This window comes from Girardinichthys multiradiatus, chromosome 4 (genome assembly GCF_021462225.1).
Source record: "Girardinichthys multiradiatus isolate DD_20200921_A chromosome 4, DD_fGirMul_XY1, whole genome shotgun sequence".
Lineage (NCBI taxonomy): Eukaryota > Metazoa > Chordata > Actinopteri > Cyprinodontiformes > Goodeidae > Girardinichthys > Girardinichthys multiradiatus.
This window is the reverse complement of record NC_061797.1, coordinates 10,941,196-10,959,511: the sequence shown is the minus strand read 5'-3', so window position 1 is coordinate 10,959,511 and position 18,316 is coordinate 10,941,196. Positions and strand designations below refer to the sequence as shown.

Below are 18,316 nucleotides of genomic sequence, written 5' to 3'. Positions count from 1 at the left end.
TGTCCAGGGGCAAACAAACTCTGAGGGTGAGGGAACATAAAGTTTTGGGGACCTACGTTGATGGCCTGTCACGACTAGCTGTAGCCAGCTACAAGGTAAAGCTGTGGATCTCATGCGTTTTCACTCCTTCTCTGCCAGGCTTATTGACTTTTTATCTTCTACTGTCATCCCTGTGATCACATTTCTCTTTTAAGTTTTCAGTTTCACAAAGATGTTTGACTGCATTATCTGACTTGCATTTTCTCTGATGTGTAACTGTGCTGCTCTAATTTGTATTTAAGCCAGTTGCTGCATGTTTAAACTGGTTTTCTCATACCACTTAGACCAGTTAATGGCTTTCCTGTTAGCAGTTCTGCTGGTTTACCTTCAGAACCATAAGGGCCTCACAGGGATTATGCCTCCAAAATCAAACAAGTATTATTACCTGCCAAAGATCAAACTGGTGAGCTTTGACAGCCTTAAGGTAGGGCATTACACTGAATCCTCCAGGCTTTAATGGGCCACACTACGAACAACTTCCAGAGAAAATTACTAAGGAAATTACTGTACCCACACAGAAGGTTTGAGCTGTAAGCTAAGAGTGAGAAATAAAATCTTTTCAACCTAGCAGTCTCTTTTTATGGTGCGGTTGGTGCCATTCTTCATGCCTTAGTCAATGAATTTGTGTTTTTTTCAAACCACTCAGACTGAATTGCACCACCATAGAAGATTAATGATGTTTAATTGGGGTGAGTTGGTTCCTGCAAGGATTGCAGTCTTTACAGCAGGGAATAATTTATTTTAAACGGCTTAACGTTTGTACACCTTTTCCACTTTTTAACCAGAGTAAAAATTACTTGTAGCTGAAAATGTCCCGATCCTGAATTTCTTTGTCGTAACCGATCCCAGTAATAAAAAAAACAAAACAGAATTAGCCAATTTTAAAAGCTGTACTTTGTTCAAATCAGTGCCATGTAGAAGTAGTAAAATGACACACTGTGTTCCCTAAGTATGATTAGAGCTCCTCTCAGTTTCCAGTTCCACAATAAACAGGCAAACACAAAGCCAACATTACGGTTCACTTTGTCCTTTCACAAGTCAGTCTAGTGAGGTCGCAGGCGACATGGGTTTTCAGAGCATGCGGCTGGGATTGTGGAACCAACGGCTTACAGCACACACCATTCACCTGAGCTACATGCTTAAGTTATATGTTGGGGATTTTAACCTGTATCTTGCCAAGCACCGTTTCACAATCCCCATTCAGCATCCAGTGCTTCAAATTCAAGCAAAGTTGTTGCCGACATGTTGTATTTTACATGGCCGTTATCTACATCAGATTCTGCTGAGCAATATCTTCCTCAGATCTGACGGGCATATAAGACCATCTGGTTGCTCTGCTTTGTGAACACCTCTAGGCTGTTACCTGTCTCGCTTTGTGTTGGATCATTACGTCACACTTGTTCCATAACACATAACCCCTTACAGGTCAAAGTGGTTACTGGCTAATTCCCTTCCAAGATAGTTAAGGGGCATAAGATGGATGGGATAACTTTGATCTGTGATAATGCATCAGGACCTTTCATTTGATGGTGAGACGTAACGAAATCGCGTAAATCACAGAAGAAAGTGATGATCTGTTAACAGGCTGTGGACTACATTAGGATTGTGGCTATGTAGAACCTAACTCAATCAACAATGAGATTGTCCTTACAAGAGTTAACTCGGGGTTAACAAGGATAAGTTAGCTACTGTTATGTCCTGACAGACCTTCACCTAAAACACCTTTTAGCTTAATCATCTCAAGATGTATTACCTGAGTCAACAAATGCAGTTAAAGTCCTCAATAAACATCATGCTGCAGTGCCTGGCTAACATTAGCATGTTTACTCTGTTTTGATGTGCTTCATAAACTTTGCACTTTCCTGTCAAGGTCATACAGTTTAATGACCAGTGTTTCTGTTGCTCTCTGTGCAGCTCTTGCTGGACAGCTGGGGAAATCCAAGCCATATGATCTCAGCTTAATGTGCAGATCATGTCACATGACCTAGACAGGCAAGGAGTTGCAGCAGTCTCTCTTTTACAAATAATGTCACTGGAAGAAAAAAAGGAAAATCTCAATTTATCAGATCAATAAATGCAGACAGCTCTTTTAATAGACTTTTACAGAACTGGCTGTGCAATACTCGATTCAGGGTTCACCTGGGTGCAGCTGACAACAGGTCCAGTAACAATAGGTATCAGGAGTTCAGTCATTTAGAAAAAAGTCTTAATTGAGGCCATGAGCCAATATCCTGGACATCTCTGATTATAATGGTTGCTGTCTTTAGAGTACTCACCAAAAAACGCTTAAGGTAATCATATCACAGACAATAGTATCAATAATAATTGGCAGCACAAAGATTCTCAGCCACTGTAGGGTTTAAAAAATGATCCAAAATCCACATCTGAATAATTCTTAAAGGTTTTTACGAACCCATTCTTTTCCAGTGGTGAAAACTACTACTGTAGGGCTCTGAAGTTCAACATCTCGCTGTCTCAGAAAGACAGAAGCTCCTGACAGTGAATACAGCCCAATCTGGGGTTCTCTGTGCCTTTAAAACTTATTACCAAGCAGTAGTTCCGAGATCTGGAGGAAATTGATCCAAGATTAATTTGTGAATTGGTTAAACATTCCAATGTTATTTCAAATGAGAGTGGCCACAAGGGTTAGGAAAATAATGAAAAAAATAGAAAATAACATATTTGCTGCCAAATGTTAAAATCAGGGCAAAAGAATAAAAAAAGTCCCTTGCAATGCCAAGAGGCCTTATCTTCAGTCGATGTAATAAAACTACACTGCTTGAAGGACTACCAGTGTTGATTCTGCTCTGCTCTGTAATGATGAGGAATGAGGCTTCAGGCAGACAGTCACTGTTGGGGCACTTAGTTTGACAGTAAAATTGGCCCCTGACAACTTTGCCTTTGTCTGTTAAACGACTGACAGAATGAATCAGAACCAGTGTGGTAGCTTGCATGAACAAGAGCTTAACTAGCAGGACTGTAATTAATTAAAAAAAATATTGGCTCTTCTTTGTTGATGCCCATAACGAACTTGTTTCTTTTATCAGGACATCGAGTCTCTGATGTCGGAGGGGAACAAGTCTCGCACCGTAGCTGCTACCAACATGAATGAGGAGAGCAGTCGATCACACGCCGTCTTCAACATCATCCTCACGCACACACTCAAAGACCTGCAGTCTGGGGTAAGATGCAACCACACACGCAGCTGAGCAAGGAAAAATGCAAACAAATGATTTCTACTGAAGACTGTTTTATTTTAGATTAAAAAGAGATAGGATTTTAAATCACTGCTTGTGAAGGTAGGATTAAAGTACACAAATTTAGAGAAGATTTGGAAAAATTAAGATAACATGCTAGGGAGTGTTGTACACAGATCTTGACGGCAGTGAGAGAAGAGACTCTTACAAAATCCGTGATCAGTCAGTGATAACCTCGCATCGCTTGTTTGTCACCTTTCATTCAGTCCCTGGGTTCACATTCATTCAAGACCATAATCTGTGAGCGATCCGTCAGTAATTCTTCCCACAGATTAAGCTGAGCTCGTCTCATCACATGATTGAGCTGTGCACATAGTTTGATTTGATGCTTGGCCTCTGCATAGGTCTTGTACAACAGCAGCTTTGCACATGAAGCCAAACACTTGTTTAATTTTTGACTCTGTGTGTACTGTTTGCCCATTAAGGAGGTTGATCAACGAATCAAAAAAGATGCCCTACAGCAGAATCCAGCTCCTGTTATTAGCACCACTATCTAATCACATCAACTACACCAACAGTGACTTGCAAATACTTGCAAATAGTGACACTCTTTGAGTTCAAGTTACAAATTTCCACAAAAGTATTTCATTTTGATTTTGTGTGAGAGAGCAACACAAAGTGGAAGGAAAAGGATAAATAGTAAAAAAAAAAATGTTGGAATTGAAAAGTGTGAGACAATGAAAATATCTTGTATTTATGAACACCCTGAACACACCATGCCCACAGTAAAACATGGCGGTGGCAGCATCATGCTGTGGGGATGCTTTTTTCAGCATGGACAGGGAAGCTGATCAGAGTTGGTGGTAGGATGGAGATAAATACAGGGCAACTGGAAGAAAACCTTTTAGAGCCTGCAAAGAGATGAGGGTGGAAATACCTCTGTGACTCATTCTCCTTCCTCACTGACCCACTTTACCCTCCCTACTCCTTGCTCTTGTTCCTGGCTCCTACCAGACCTTGTTAATAATTCAAAGTCATGACTGAGTTTGTCAGCTGATACACCCTGCGTTGTTTTCAGCACACACGCAGTCATTCACCAAGTCGGTCGCTCATTGCAGTCATCAAGCGCAACAGTCCAACCAGCAGCTAATATACAAACTGTTTAGTCAGCGAGCGAGTCACTTTGCTAGCACATTTATCCACTAAAGCCCTATTTGTAGTTTGAGGCAGGAAAATGCACAACGGGGGATAGCTTTTTAGCTTTTATTAAAGCAGCAGAAACAGGATTTTCCTAGGTGAATTGTCACATGACAACACTGTATTTCATTCATGTTCAGTCTCTCTAGGTCACCAGTGCTCATCTGTGCAGTTCTGCAGAAGACTGTGGTTGAAGTTGCATGTTTAACGCTGCAACGGTTAACAGGTAGTAAACACCCTCCCCCCCACTGCTGGATGAGTCATTCTCAGATACAATTCACAGGACTTTCATTCAGTGAAAAACTCTATTCTGTTTGCACTTTGAACTTATTTACATTAAATTCGGTTGGTTGCAATGCGGAGATGAAAACAGTAAAATGTTTTTTGCTGATATTTTGTATTTGTCTATCTTTTGTTGGTCCATTGGTAGACTTTGTTCCCTTGGGGACACTGTCAGGTTAGATGACTAAAATGTTTATTTAGTTGTTTATACCTTGACTGTTATTCTGCATTGGAGTCTTTGAAACTGCAGCCAAGTAGCCTGACACACCGTTGCTGCACATCGGTCCTGCTGATCTGGTAATCACCAAGGGTGCCAATATATCTGCACTAACATCGGTATCGCCTGATGTTAGTAATTTAATAACATATCGATATCGGTCTGATATTAACAACCGATGTTTATTTCCATCTTGTTGCTGTGTGTGTGTGTGTGTGTGTGTTCTTGTACTTGTGCTGTTGCTTTCGTATTTTTATCGCAAAGTGAGGACATTTTCCTGGTCCTCACTTTTTCAGATTCCATTCTTGGGACAGGGGTTAGAGTTAGGACTAGGGTATGAATTGAGTTATTGTTAGGGTTAGGGTGAGTTATTAACTGGTTAGGGTCAGGGTTAGGCACTAAAAATCAAGGAAAATGAATGGAAGTAACCGAAAAGTCCTCATAAAGATAGTAAAACATGTGTGTGTGTGTGTGTGTGTGTGTGTGTGTGTGTGTGTGTTTTGGGAGGAGGAGCGGTCGCGTGACAGTGATTGTGATGCAGTGCAGGATTGTTGGCTGTTTTAACTGAAGCAGGGAAGAAATGTGAGGTTTAGTGATTTTTGTTTTCCAGTGTCGAAAGGATGGGGAATTATGTATATTATAGGTAAATATCAGTTATCAACCATAACAGCAAAATTAATATTGAATATTGTTATCGGTCCAAATATTCATACTACTAATCACCAAGTCCCTTATCAAGCAAATAAAAGACCAAATTTAAGATTGTTGCCATGGTAAAAAGTGTTGCCACCTTATTATTTTACTTTCTTGACCATTTGTTTAGATATGAATAAAAATAACGCAGAATCTATTGTCTGTGTGTTTCATTCCTGTCATTTAGATAAGCAGCTACTCAAGTTTAACTTTTATCATTTTATCTTAAATTTTAACAGCAGTATTAATGTTTTGTGTCTTTTATTTTATTTATCCAGATAGACAAATGTCCCTTGTTCAGCAGTTGGTTTTCCTCTGGTGGTGGCTAATCTGTATCGCTGCACCGTAGGCTGTGTCTTTATCTTCCATCTTCCTGTCTTTTTATGAGTAATGTTGTGTGTAAACTCGCCCCGAGATTTTTTATGTGATGTTACATAAAACATTTGAAAAGAGAATTCAAATGTTTAAGATAATGAGGATAGCTAACCCTTCACTTCAGACAAATCCCATAATGCATTGGCAGTTATTTTACTGCTATAAGAAGAATGGCTGTGTGAGGGTATGTGGATGTACCTCCTACCCTCTAAGAGTTTGGTTTTTTTTTTCAATAATGACGGGTCTGTTTAAAGCATTGGATGCCTTACTGCAAAAAGGAGCTGGAGGTTTTATTGTTAGACAGCCGTAAGGCCCCAAGCACCTTACTCCCGGCTGCTCAATCTCTGTGCAAGAATGCATTTAAGCTTTCTCAAATAAAGTCAAGTGGTTGGTTAGATCGACGGAAAATGAGCCACATCCATGGACATGGGCTAACATCAGGTGTTGTTGAGGTGTTCGGTTCAACCTTGTCAGCTGCTGAGCAGTCACAAATGGAGATCTGATATCCTCTTCTTTGACAGTCCTCAGAAAAATGCAGAGCGAAGCAGGACACAAGAGGCTGAGAGATGATGATGATGCATATGCCTGCCTGGTAGAGTTACAAGTGGGAGAAAAACATAGAAAATACCTTTTCAGCAAGATCTTCTGGCAGTGCTTTCTTTAAATATGACATCTGAGGAGAACATAACCTGTTTTGCCACTATAAACATTTCCTGTGTTTAGCTTTGTCATTGAAGCGTTACTAAGAAAAAATGGAATGAGACATTAAATTGTTTATTGTCTTTTCTGCAGACGAGTGGGGAGAAGGTGAGCCGCTTAAGTCTGGTAGACCTGGCTGGAAGTGAGCGAGCAGCAAAAACCGGAGCAGCAGGAGAGCGACTGAAGGAAGGAAGCAACATCAACAAGTAGGCAAATAGCTTTGCACAAACCTGCAACATGTTTTCAGAGGAACGCTGCTTCTTTGAGAAAAAACAGTTGGCAATAGGAATGGGCAGTTCTGATATTAGTAATCATTTTTGTGATAAAAATTAGTCCTCCTGAGATAATGACCAAAAACCCTGACTGATGATGTTTACAAAGCAAACATCTAGCATTGTGTTTGTTATTGTTACGTTTAATGTTTTAACTATTTTACTGGTCCCATGAGATCATCATTAGATGCCAATGTGAAATGAAGTTTCTGGCAGTAGTACAGCACAATAATAGCAATTTAAAAATATATATATAAATATCTATGCCTTTAGTCTCATCCTGCTGTCCACTATTAAATAAAAGCAGGAAACAAAATTGCAAAAACTAACCTTTCCTGCTGCTAATAAAAAAAACATTTTCATTTCTATTGTATTTTTCTTCAAAGTTATTAAGAGACCCTGTGGAGCGGTTAAAGATCCACATTTAGCTCTGGAGCTGCAGGTTGCAGAGCCCTGACCTCTATAAAATAAAGTAACAAACTTAATAGACATATACTGACCATGATACAGTTGCTCCCACAATACTGATGCTTTATTATTATTTTATTATGATAATCAAGCTCAAGGTTGTTAACCCTAATATGTGTTTACTGTTTGGTCCAGGTCCCTTACTACACTTGGCCTGGTCATTTCTGCACTAGCTGAACAGGGAACGGCCAAGAACAAGACCAAGTTTGTTCCATATAGAGACTCAGTTTTGACGTGGCTGCTGAAGGTGAACGACCATCACATGATCAACAGCAGGCTTTTGGTTGAACTATTTAAGCATATGTTCTCATTCGCTGCTATTTTGACTCTTCATCCCTTTTCACCATTTTTCCAGGACTGCCTAGGAGGCAACAGTCGCACTGCCATGGTGGCAACCGTGAGCCCAGCGGCTGACAACTACGAGGAAACCCTGTCAACGCTGCGCTACGCTGACCGAGCGAAGAACATTGTTAACCACGCTGTCGTTAACGAAGACCCAAATGCACGCATCATCAGGGAGCTGAGGGAAGAAGTAGAGAAACTCCGAGTGCAGCTTACACAGGCAGAGGTGAGACATCTTTTTAGCAATGTTAGACATAACATTATATCAGCTTTTCTCTATCATCATTGGCTTCTCATTCTGCAGTCAATGAAAGCTCCAGAGTTGAAAGAGCGCCTGGAAGAGTCTGAGAAGTTAATCCAAGAGATGACCTACACCTGGGAGGAGAAACTCAGAAAAACTGAGGAGATTGCACAGGTTAGCAATCAGCTTAGCAACTATGTTAAGCTGTTGTTTAACGTTAGACTGACTTTACTAGGAACACTTTTGTTTTCTTTGTTTGGCCTTTCAGGAACGTCAGAAGCAGCTGGAGAGTCTGGGGATTTCCCTTCAGTCATCAGGGATCAAAGTTGGAGATGATAAAAGTTTTCTTGTCAACCTGAATGCGGATCCTGCCCTAAATGAGCTGCTGGTGTACTATCTGAAGGTACAGACACCTAAGCATTGTCCACATCATAATGTAATGTCTGTATTCTGCAGGATATTTGATGCACCTAGTGACAACATTGCAACATTTTGAATGCTGTATCTCAGGAACACACACGGGTGGGCTCAGCAGACTCCCAGGACATCCAGCTATGTGGGATGGGTATCCAGGCAGAGCACTGTGTCATTGACATTACACTGGAGACTGCTGTCATCCTCACCCCCTACCCTAACGCTCGGTGAGGACCGCCACTGTAACATGTTTCAGACAAATGAGCTAAACTAAACTCCAATATAGCCTGGAGGAAGCCCTGTAGGCAGATCCAAGATTCCCACAGTAGCGTTAGAATAAAACTCTGTATGGATTTGTCACTGACATACTGATGAACAAAGTCAGCATAGCATTAAAACAGCTAGTCCACTGACCCATCAGTCAGCTCAACACTGTCACTGTTTGCAGTGCAAACAGTGACAGTGTAGTAAAAAGAAAACATTTAGATTTTAACAAGAGAGATTTAACAGGAGCCAAAGTCATAAAAGAAATGTCTACAGCACATCTAAAAGTCACCCAGTGATGTATTGTTTAATAACTGGATGCTTCCAGCTAACACACTATGACACGCTATGCATGCATATATTGTATGTATTCATACCATTTGGCCAGTGTTCTCTGAGTTAAATGTTGGGCATGTCTCTGTTTGTTCTTCCACTGACTGGTTTTATTAAACACATCACTGAAACTGAAAATAGCTAACTGAGTCTTCTGGCAGTGCTTTATTTTCCAACAGACCAATCAGGACAGGCCGATTTTTCTGTGCAACACTAGTAGCTAACAATTGCTTCTATACAAATATTTGTTGAGAAAATCAATATCTGTGTGAAAGAAATGTTAAGTACCATGCTACATAAAACAACCTATGTACGAGTATATTTATTAAATCATGTTAGGGCGTAGAGATAAACCTGACAACTAAATGTCTGTTTTTCGGCCGATGTCTCTGATTTATGTTACAGGACATGTGTTAATGGTTCTCCAGTAACCAGTGCTTTGCAACTTCACCATGGTGACCGGATCCTCTGGGGAAACAACCACTTCTTCAGGTAATTTACATTATTTTATTTACACAAATATTTTTCTAATCATAAAAAAAGGCATTTGTGTCATCTTTTTGTACTTTTTACTTTTATTAAAGCTACAATAAACCATTAGTCACTGGCATGTTTATCTCACTTAAAGAATCAATCTGGCAAAGCGGCGTTCACAACCAACAGAAGAAGAAGAGGGTGAAGGCGGCGTGTTGAAGAACAGCGGCAGCAGTGAGCAGCTGGATGCAGACGGTGACACAGCCAGCGAAGTCTCCAGCGAGGTCAGCTTCTCTTATGAGTTCGCGCAGACGGAGGTCATGATGAAGGCCCTGGGCAACAATGGTGAGAGGAGATAACAGAATGTTACAGTGATTTGCTGCAAGGCAGAACATGAGGCCTTTACTCATTTTGCTTTTGTTTGCTGACTAATCTGCGCTGCATCCACTCAGACCCCATGCAGGCAGTCCTCCAGACTCTGGAGAGGCAGCACGAGGAGGAGAAGCGCTCTGCTCTGGAGCGTCAGAGGCAGATGTACGAGCAGGAGCTTCAGCAGCTTCGCAAGAAGCTAAACCCAGACCGTCTGTCCACAGGCCAGTCTGGGCAGATGTCTGGCCAACAAGGACAAGGACAGCAGTCTCACTACCGCAGCCTGGAGAGGCTCAGTATGGGAGGGATGAGCCATTCTACCAGCGCTCAGAGCAGACTGAGACAGTGGAGTGAGGACAGGTGGGTGTGTGTGAATACAGGGTGTGTACACATTAAGCAGAAGCCTGAAATTCCTTATTCCTCTTTCCACCTGTCTTTTTTTATCAACTGCCTTCTCCTTGCAGGGAGGCAGTTTTGGTGAGGAGTCTCCGCAGGCTGAGGGAGCAGATAGTGAGAGCAAACCTCCTGGTGCAGGAAGCGTGTTTTATCTCAGACGAGCTGGAGCGTCACACAGAGTACAGAGTCACCCTGCAGATCCCATCAGACAACCTCAATGCAAACCGCAAGGTCTCGCACATAGTAATAAATCTCTAGCATGACTGTGCTGACATGTATTCACCTGTCGCTCATTACCTAAATAAAATGTGTGCAGAGAGATGCAGTGCTCAGTGAACCAGCTATTCAGGTTCGAAGGCGGTGTCGAGGCAAACAAATTTGGAGTTTAGAGAAGATGGAGAACCGTCTGGTTGACATGAGAGAGCTTTACCAGGAGTGGCAGGACTATCACCTCCATCACCAAGACAACCCAGTGAGTTAACTCTGCAAGTCAGCCATGAATCAGAATCAAATCATGAAATAAAAAATCTGCATGCTTTTAAATCTCTCCTTTTTCCTTCTTCAGGTAATGCGTTCGTACTTCCGTCGAGCAGACCCGTTCTTCGATGAGCAGGAGAATCACAGTCTGATCGGCGTCGCCAATGTTTTTCTTTCATGTCTGTTCTACGACGTGAAGCTGCAGTACGCTGTTCCTATCATTAACCAAAAGGGAGAGGTATAATCCCTGTGCCTTTTCACCTTCTCATCAGGTGCAATAACAGAAACTAAGGTTTTCCTCCTCTCTGTCCTTTTTGTTAGGTTGCTGGACGCTTGCATGTGGAGGTGATGAGAGTGGGAGGGGGCTTAGAGGACAACATGGTGGGGGGAGATGAACCTGACAACAACCAGGACTCTGAATTTGAGGACCGCAAACTGGTCTACTCGGTAAACAATGCTGATGATCATTGTTGAAACTCCTTCATGCCCTGTGGATAAACGAGCCTGTCTTCTTTCATTGAAATTCAGACTCTAACTGAAATGTGTTTAACTACAGATAAAGATTTTGCAAGCCACTGGTCTTCCCCAGCACCTGTCCAACTTCGTCTTCTGTCAGTATTCGTTCTGGGACCAGTCTGAGCCCACCATCGTGGCACCGGAAGTGGACCCTTCTTCCTCGTCACCTAACTCCAAGGACCCACACTGTATGGTTGTGTTTGACAGCTGCAAGGTGAACACCGATCAACACCGATCTTTGGGTTTTTTATAATCAGTGACTGGTACCGCACAATATTTGTTGACAAATATCTACCGTGCTTTGAGGCATTGTTAACAGATGTGACTCTTTGCTGGTGCTCTAGGAGCTAGCGGTGTCGGTAACGGAGGATTTCATCGAGTATCTTACTGAAGGAGCAGTTGCCATCGAGGTGTACGGACACAAACAGTCTGACGCAGGGAGGAACCCCGCCCTGTGGGACCTCAGCATCATCCAGGCCAAAACACGCACGCTACGAGACAGGTAGACATATACTCGGTTACCTTTGACCCTCATTCTAGCTGACAGCTTCTATTCTAACTGAAGTGCCCTGTATTCAGCTCTGTTATCTTTCCTTGGAGTCTGGCAAGCTTCCTGGTCCTTGCTGAAGAAAAGCATGATGCTGCCACTGCCATGTTTCACTGTGGGATGCTGTGTTCAGGTTGATATGCAGTGTTAGTTTCCCACCACACATAAATTTGAAAGTAGGTCAAAAAGTTTTGGTCTCATCTGACCAGAGCACCTTCTTCCACATGTCTGCTGTGTCAACCATATTTTTTACAAACTTTGAACGGGATTTCTTACGTCTTTCTTTCGAAAACGTTCTTCTTGCCACGCGTCCATGGAGGTCGAATTTGTGGAGTGCATGACTAATAGTTGGCCTCTTGACAGATTCTCCCAGAGTCACCATGAGCTCCTTGGTTTAGGTGGATGGCCATCTCTTGTTAGTTTGCAGCTGTACTAAACTCTTTCTGTTTTTAGGATGATTTAAAGAAGGGTGGTCTGTCACCTGTTTATTGCTTTGGATGTTGTTTTATAACCTAACCCTGCTTTAAAGTTCTCCAGAACTTCCTCTCTTACCTGTCTGCTGGGCTCCTTGGTCTTCATGATGCTGCTTGTTCACTAATATTTTCTAACAAACCTCTGAAGCCTTCCAAAAACACTGAGATTAAATTACTCACAGGTAGAATCTATTTAGGTGATTTCTGAAGGCTTTCGGTTTCACTGGATTACAGTTTGAGGTATCGGAGTAAAGGGCCTGAATTCAGATGCACACCACACTTCTCAGATTTTTATTTGTAAAAAAATATTTCAAAATTATGTAATATTTTTTGGCTTGTTGTAGATGGAGTGAGGTCACACGTCGCCTGGAACTATGGATTCAAATCCTGGAAATAAATGAAAATGGAGACTTTGTTCCAGTGGAAGTAGTTTCTGCTAGAGACGTGAGCACAGGGGGAATCTTCCAGCTTCGACAGGTAGGAATGTAAACCTAAATAATCACAGCCAGCATGACTGCATCACAGAGACATATAGACTTCAGTAAATGATCAAATCTTCTTAACGTTCAAAGTCCTGTTTCTGTCAACTTATACTTCTCCTCTGTCATCTCCAGGGACAATCGAGGCGAATCCAAGTGGATGTGCGTTCAGTTCAGGACTCTGGAACAATGCCTCTGATAGCAGAGATAGTGCTAGCAGTGTCGGTGGGCTGTGTGGAGATCAGAAACAGCACAGCAAACCAGGAAGGGGATGAGATGGACAGCTACCAGGTACGTCAAATCAGCACAACTTGCTACATATTTCTGTTTCTTATTTCTAGATGTGTCAAAACAGGAAATGCATTAATTAAGGTGTTTGTTGGATAGGAGAGAGATCTGGAACGTTTGCGGCGGCAGTGGTTAGATGCTCTCACCAAGAGACAGGAGTACCTGGACCAGCACCTGCAGAGCCTGGTTAGCAAAGCAGGTAACATTTACAAATATTTGCAAATAGGCAATCTTAATGGTTTTTGTAGAGTTGCACTAATTGTACAGTTTTACAGTTTAATTTAGCATTTTACTTTCCTTTTTATTGACTGATTAAAAAAATGAAGTAAATGTAACTTGAATGTGTCCTTTATCACACTGTCTCTAAAACGTTAACAAATGATTCTTATGTTCAACATAATGCAGTCTAAGAAGATAAATACATTTTTATTTTTATTTGGTTCCAATGCCAAATAAATTCAATAAACACAAGATTAATGTTAGCCACTCGTGCTGTTTTCCCATTTACTGATAGGCCAGAGGCCATCAGCGGGGTCAATATCACCTGCTATCATTGTTGGATGTTTCTGTGCATGCCTTGTTCACTTTGTGTCTGACGTGTTTAATGTCTTAATTTGTGTGTACAGAAAAGACAGAGGATGATATGGAGAGGGAGGCCCAGCTGCTGGAGTGGAGGTTGACTCTCACTGAGGAGAGAAATGCTGTTATGGTGCCGTCTGCTGGCAGTGGCATTCCTGGAGCTCCTGCAGAATGGTACAGCTCCATTGCTCAGATCTAAAATCCTCAACTTATTGTTGTTATTGTGCCAAAGTGGAGCCAAAAATACACACCTACAAAGTGTTTGTGAAATAGTGCTTGTCTGTTTACAGGGCTCCTCTGCCAGGGATGGAAACACACATTCCCGTCCTCTTCCTGGACCTCAAACGTAAGGAATTTAGTTAGTTGGTGCAGGTTGTGCTCACATTGTTGCACTTAGTTTCTTCCAGGTTAATTTACAATATATTGTTTTGCTTCCCAAGCCGATGACCTCAGCTCTCAAGAGCAGTTTGAAGTGCCTGAGGCTGGAGGCTGGGATGCCACTTTGAATGGAGAAGACGAGGATGACTTCTTCGACCTGCAGATTGTTAAACACTATGATGGAGAGGTGAACATCGGCTTGCTAGGACTTGGTTTTTTTCCATTTTTAAGAGACATTGGACCCCCATCCACTTGCCTTGTAGTTATGACTCTTAATGCCTGACAGGTGAAAGCAGAGGGATCATGGGATTCTACTGTCCACGAGTGTCCCCAGCTCAGTCGTGGTGGGTCATGGCCAGATCAGCGCGTCTACCTGACGGTTCGAGCGGTGGTTCAGCTTAGTCACCCAGCCGACATGCAGCTGGTCCTGAGAAAGAGGGTCTGTGTCAACGTTAACCCGGGCCGCCAGGGCTTTGCCCACAACTTTCTCAGGAGAATGTCTACCCGCAGCACAATACCTGGCTGTGGTGTTACCTTCGAGGTGGTTTCCAACATTCCTGGGGTAAGACAAAGAAAAGGACATTGATGTTTAGTTTTACAGAAAGTAAAAGTATTCATACCCCTTCAACCTGTTTTTTTTTTTTTTTTTAAATTACAACCACAAACATCAATGTATTTTATTGGGATTTTATGTGATGGACCAACACAAAACAGGGCATCATTGTGAACTTGGAGGGAAAAAAGTAGCAAAATTGTTTCGTAAAAAAATCTGAAAGGTATGGCATGTATAATTACTGAGACCATTTACTCTGATACCCCTAAAAAAAAAAAGCCAGTACAACCAACGACCTTCACCTGGAACACGACCTGTGCAGGTGTGGCATTGGGAAGCCATGATAAATCATGTTTGCAGTGTGGCTCAACCCTTATTGGGGACATGGAAGAAATGTGAAATAAGGTGCTCTGGTACCTTAAACTGTTTGGCCTGCATGCAATAGACTGTCCGTGGAGTAAAATTAACATTGCACATCACCCTGCATGCTTGCATCATCATGCCTGTGAGCATGCTTATCTATAGCATGAACAGGAAGGCTGTTCAGAGTTGATGGAAACATTGATGAGCTAAATACAGGGTAGACCTTAAAGGAAACCTGTTAGAGGCTGCAGATCAAAACATATTCAGGAGTTAGAACAGCCCAGTCAAAGTCCAGACACAAATCCAAATGAGAATCTGTGGCAGTACCTAAAAAAAAAACATATGTTCATACGTACTCCATCCATTCTGAGCAAGTTAGACCTTGGGCAAAATATTTCACTCTCTTGATATACAAGCTAGTAGAGATGTACTCCAAATTACTAAATGCAGCAACAGGTTTCTACAAAGTATTGATTGACGGAGTCTGAAGACAAAATATATACCACTAATTTCAGATTTTTATCCATAATAAATTTTGAAAATGAGGGCATTTTCCTTCCACTTCACAACTTTACAACTGAAACGCATTGAATTTGTGGTTGTAAAATGGGAAAAAACTTGTGGGATAGGAGTACTTTGGCAAGGCTCTGTCAAAAGGACAAATGTGCATGGATATATATTTTTTTCCATCAGGACGCTCCAGGTTCAGAGGACAGGGAGATGCTGGCCCGGCTAGCGGCGAATGCACACCACAGCCAGTCAGGAGATGACGAGGCTGCCATTGAGAAGTACCTTCGCAGCGTAATGAGTCTGGAGAACATCCTGACTCTGGATAGACTCAGACAGGTAGAAGGAAAAACTACTAGAACTGTAAACAGTGAAGGTGGTCAGAAATGAGTCAGACTGATCATGAAGGCATTCAGTCATGCAGCATTATTGTTAAATGATTCTGTTTTGGTTAAATGTGTTCTGGTGGCAGGAAGTAGCAGTGAAGGAGCAGTTGGCAGGCAAAGGGAGGAGTAATAGGAGGAGTCTGAGCTCTCCTTCGGTTCACAGGGTAAAATATAGTATCAGATTATTTTATATGATACTGAAATACAGAAAGACTTTGCTAACGTTTCTGTCTGTCCCATGTTTCAGCTGTCTGGAAGCAGGCAGGACCTATCCACGTCTTGCCTGTTGGATGATAAGGTACCACAGATTCCTGTAATCAACTGAAAATGATGGCTTTGAACTCATGTGTTCAGTTTTATGTCACCATGTTGGTATGTGGCAGTGATTAATCCGGACATGCATCATGATAAAAAGTTACACCCTTTTGGCCCACTAGTCTTCACTCTGTGTAGATGGATCACATCTGAAGACTTCCTTCATTCCAGAACTAATCCTGTCTTTGCTTCTCAGAGTCGATGGGAGAGTCAGCAGGATATCTTCATCCCCACTCACCGCACCCTCCCTCGCCCGGCTTCGTCCCCGTCTACTTACTCCACCTCCCCCTCTTCATCAGCTATGCCCTTCAGTATGACCCCCCCACAGAACCCGGAACCAGAGCAAGGTAAACATCCTGTCTTTTATGGTCTTTCTACCCCACCATCTTTACTTTCCTAGCCATCCTCCTTTCCCTCCTTCTTTGTTTCTCCCTGGTTTCATCCTTTATCACAGCTTTCCTCCTTGGCTTATCTCCTTTCTTTTCATTATTTTCTTCTTCTGTGTGACGTTTCAAAGACATTACATTTATCACACTATTGCACGTGTCCCGCTGTTAAGGGCAGTGTCTAAACACCCCTCAGCTTTAAAACATGTATAGTGTAAATCTTATGTTGCTCTTTTTCAGCTTCTTTCACCTATTCTGCTTTTTTAGCCCGTAAACATTTTCCATCCTCTCGCTGATCAACATTGTATCATGTCTGATATGTTCATTGTGGATATTTCTGACAGCTAATTATTGCAACGAGATTTCTGTTCCATTTCAGTGTGGCATTAAATTAATTTTGTTTCAGAAATGAACAGAATTAATTATCTTAATGAATTTCTGTCCCAGTAATTTTAGAGTCTCATTGCTAAATCAGTCATCTCTGTGTTGGTGTGTTTTATTAGATGCTTCTACTGCCAGCCTGTCACTATGTTGGGATTTTTGCCATTTTCCAGACTTGCTTTCAACTTCTTGTCTTAATCTTTCACACTTCCTCCGCCTCCTGGACCTCCTCTTGTTTTCTTGCTTCCTTCCTCTCCTCTGCCTCCACCTTGCTGCCTCTCCCTCCACCCTCCCCCAGGTCGTTTAGGACTTGCTGCCTCTTATCTTTCAGTTAAGGCCCTGGTTCCTCAGATGCCCAAACTGCTCAAGTCTCTGTTTCCTGCACGGGACGACAAGAAAGAGCTCAGACCTTCGCCTCAAGGCCAGCAGGTCAGCAGAAAAGGAAATGGTCAATAAAGCAAAGACAAAAGGATGTTGAACACTTGTTTCATCATGCTAGAAAAATATAACCAGCAAAGCAATTTAATGTTTGTGTATACTTGTTCTAACTCTTATTTGTCACACAGCAGCATGTGCCTCGTATTGTGACATCATCAGGAGGGGACGATGGCAGAGCCAAGCTTGAGACGGTGAGAGATCATCTCATCCTTCCTCTCATTAAATGCTGCCCTCTTTGATTTAGGTCAGCATATGAAGTAGTCATCTAGTTTGAATGTTTCACAGAATGTTGTTGTCTCTGCATGCTGTCGTCTGTCCCTCTGTTGCTGCGGCAACCGTTGGGTCCCTGCAGGCTGTTGTCCTACGGCCCGCTCCCAAAGACAGAAAGACAGAGTTTCCAGATGTCCCTCCTCTTCCTGTGCATGACCCGCATGACACCACCCCCCTCAGCCCCCTCAGCCAGTCGTCAAGCGGCTATTTCTCCGCTAGTGTTTCTACGGTTACCCTGTCTGACGTCCTCCAACCCTCCGCGTCGTCGTCATCCCTCCTGGGTGCAGACACGGCGTCACCCTCAAACCTTCAGCAACAGGGTGCTGACAGGAACGATGTTGTGACCTCTCCTCCTCAGTGTGGCGCTAAGACGACAGTCGTAGCATCCAATCACAACAACGTCCCAGCAGAGCTTTCCTTCTCTGACCAGACGCTCGTCAACTCAGGAACAGGCGAAGGCTTTGAGAGGCTGGAGATCTTTGTGGATGACGATGACCATAGTCATGACGATGTACCACCTGATTGGCTGACAGAAGGGGCGTATGTGACTGTAGGAAGCAACAAGGCTGGAACTGTGCGCTATGTGGGGACGACACAGTTTGCCAACGGACTGTGGGTTGGAGTGGAGTTGGACACTCCAGTGGGTAAGTGTGAGCTTTAAGGGGCAAAATCACTCAAAATACTGACACTTTAGTTATGATGTTTACC

At 42.6% G+C, this 18,316-nt stretch overlaps 1 protein-coding gene across 4 annotated transcripts in view; it reads left to right on the top strand.

The window, feature by feature from the left end:
• Positions 1 to 18,316, top strand: part of kif13ba (kinesin family member 13Ba) — a 47,684-nt gene that overhangs the window by 24,415 nt on the left and 4,953 nt on the right. Inside the window, exons 7-37 of one of the 4 annotated variants that reach the window (XM_047363042.1) lie at positions 8 to 95; positions 3,087 to 3,221; positions 6,793 to 6,905; positions 7,575 to 7,686; positions 7,795 to 8,007; positions 8,086 to 8,196; positions 8,291 to 8,425; positions 8,533 to 8,663; positions 9,439 to 9,525; positions 9,662 to 9,852; positions 9,960 to 10,236; positions 10,341 to 10,503; positions 10,589 to 10,744; positions 10,838 to 10,987; positions 11,071 to 11,196; positions 11,306 to 11,479; positions 11,610 to 11,767; positions 12,630 to 12,762; positions 12,900 to 13,055; positions 13,152 to 13,251; positions 13,679 to 13,805; positions 13,922 to 13,977; positions 14,072 to 14,196; positions 14,296 to 14,571; positions 15,619 to 15,771; positions 15,905 to 15,982; positions 16,066 to 16,116; positions 16,330 to 16,480; positions 17,199 to 17,329; positions 17,467 to 17,529; positions 17,691 to 18,252. In XM_047363042.1, the coding sequence (XP_047218998.1) occupies positions 8 to 95; positions 3,087 to 3,221; positions 6,793 to 6,905; positions 7,575 to 7,686; positions 7,795 to 8,007; positions 8,086 to 8,196; positions 8,291 to 8,425; positions 8,533 to 8,663; positions 9,439 to 9,525; positions 9,662 to 9,852; positions 9,960 to 10,236; positions 10,341 to 10,503; positions 10,589 to 10,744; positions 10,838 to 10,987; positions 11,071 to 11,196; positions 11,306 to 11,479; positions 11,610 to 11,767; positions 12,630 to 12,762; positions 12,900 to 13,055; positions 13,152 to 13,251; positions 13,679 to 13,805; positions 13,922 to 13,977; positions 14,072 to 14,196; positions 14,296 to 14,571; positions 15,619 to 15,771; positions 15,905 to 15,982; positions 16,066 to 16,116; positions 16,330 to 16,480; positions 17,199 to 17,329; positions 17,467 to 17,529; positions 17,691 to 18,252 (4,682 nt within the window). Of the gene's footprint in view, positions 1 to 7; positions 96 to 3,065; positions 3,222 to 6,792; positions 6,906 to 7,574; positions 7,687 to 7,794; positions 8,008 to 8,085; positions 8,197 to 8,290; positions 8,426 to 8,532; positions 8,664 to 9,438; positions 9,526 to 9,661; positions 9,853 to 9,959; positions 10,237 to 10,340; positions 10,504 to 10,588; positions 10,745 to 10,837; positions 10,988 to 11,070; positions 11,197 to 11,305; positions 11,480 to 11,609; positions 11,768 to 12,629; positions 12,763 to 12,899; positions 13,056 to 13,151; positions 13,252 to 13,678; positions 13,806 to 13,921; positions 13,978 to 14,071; positions 14,197 to 14,295; positions 14,572 to 15,618; positions 15,772 to 15,904; positions 15,983 to 16,065; positions 16,117 to 16,329; positions 16,481 to 17,198; positions 17,330 to 17,466; positions 17,530 to 17,690; positions 18,253 to 18,316 lie in introns of those variants that run through there. The other 3 variants (XM_047363041.1, XM_047363040.1, XM_047363039.1) reach the window with 3 other exon arrangements.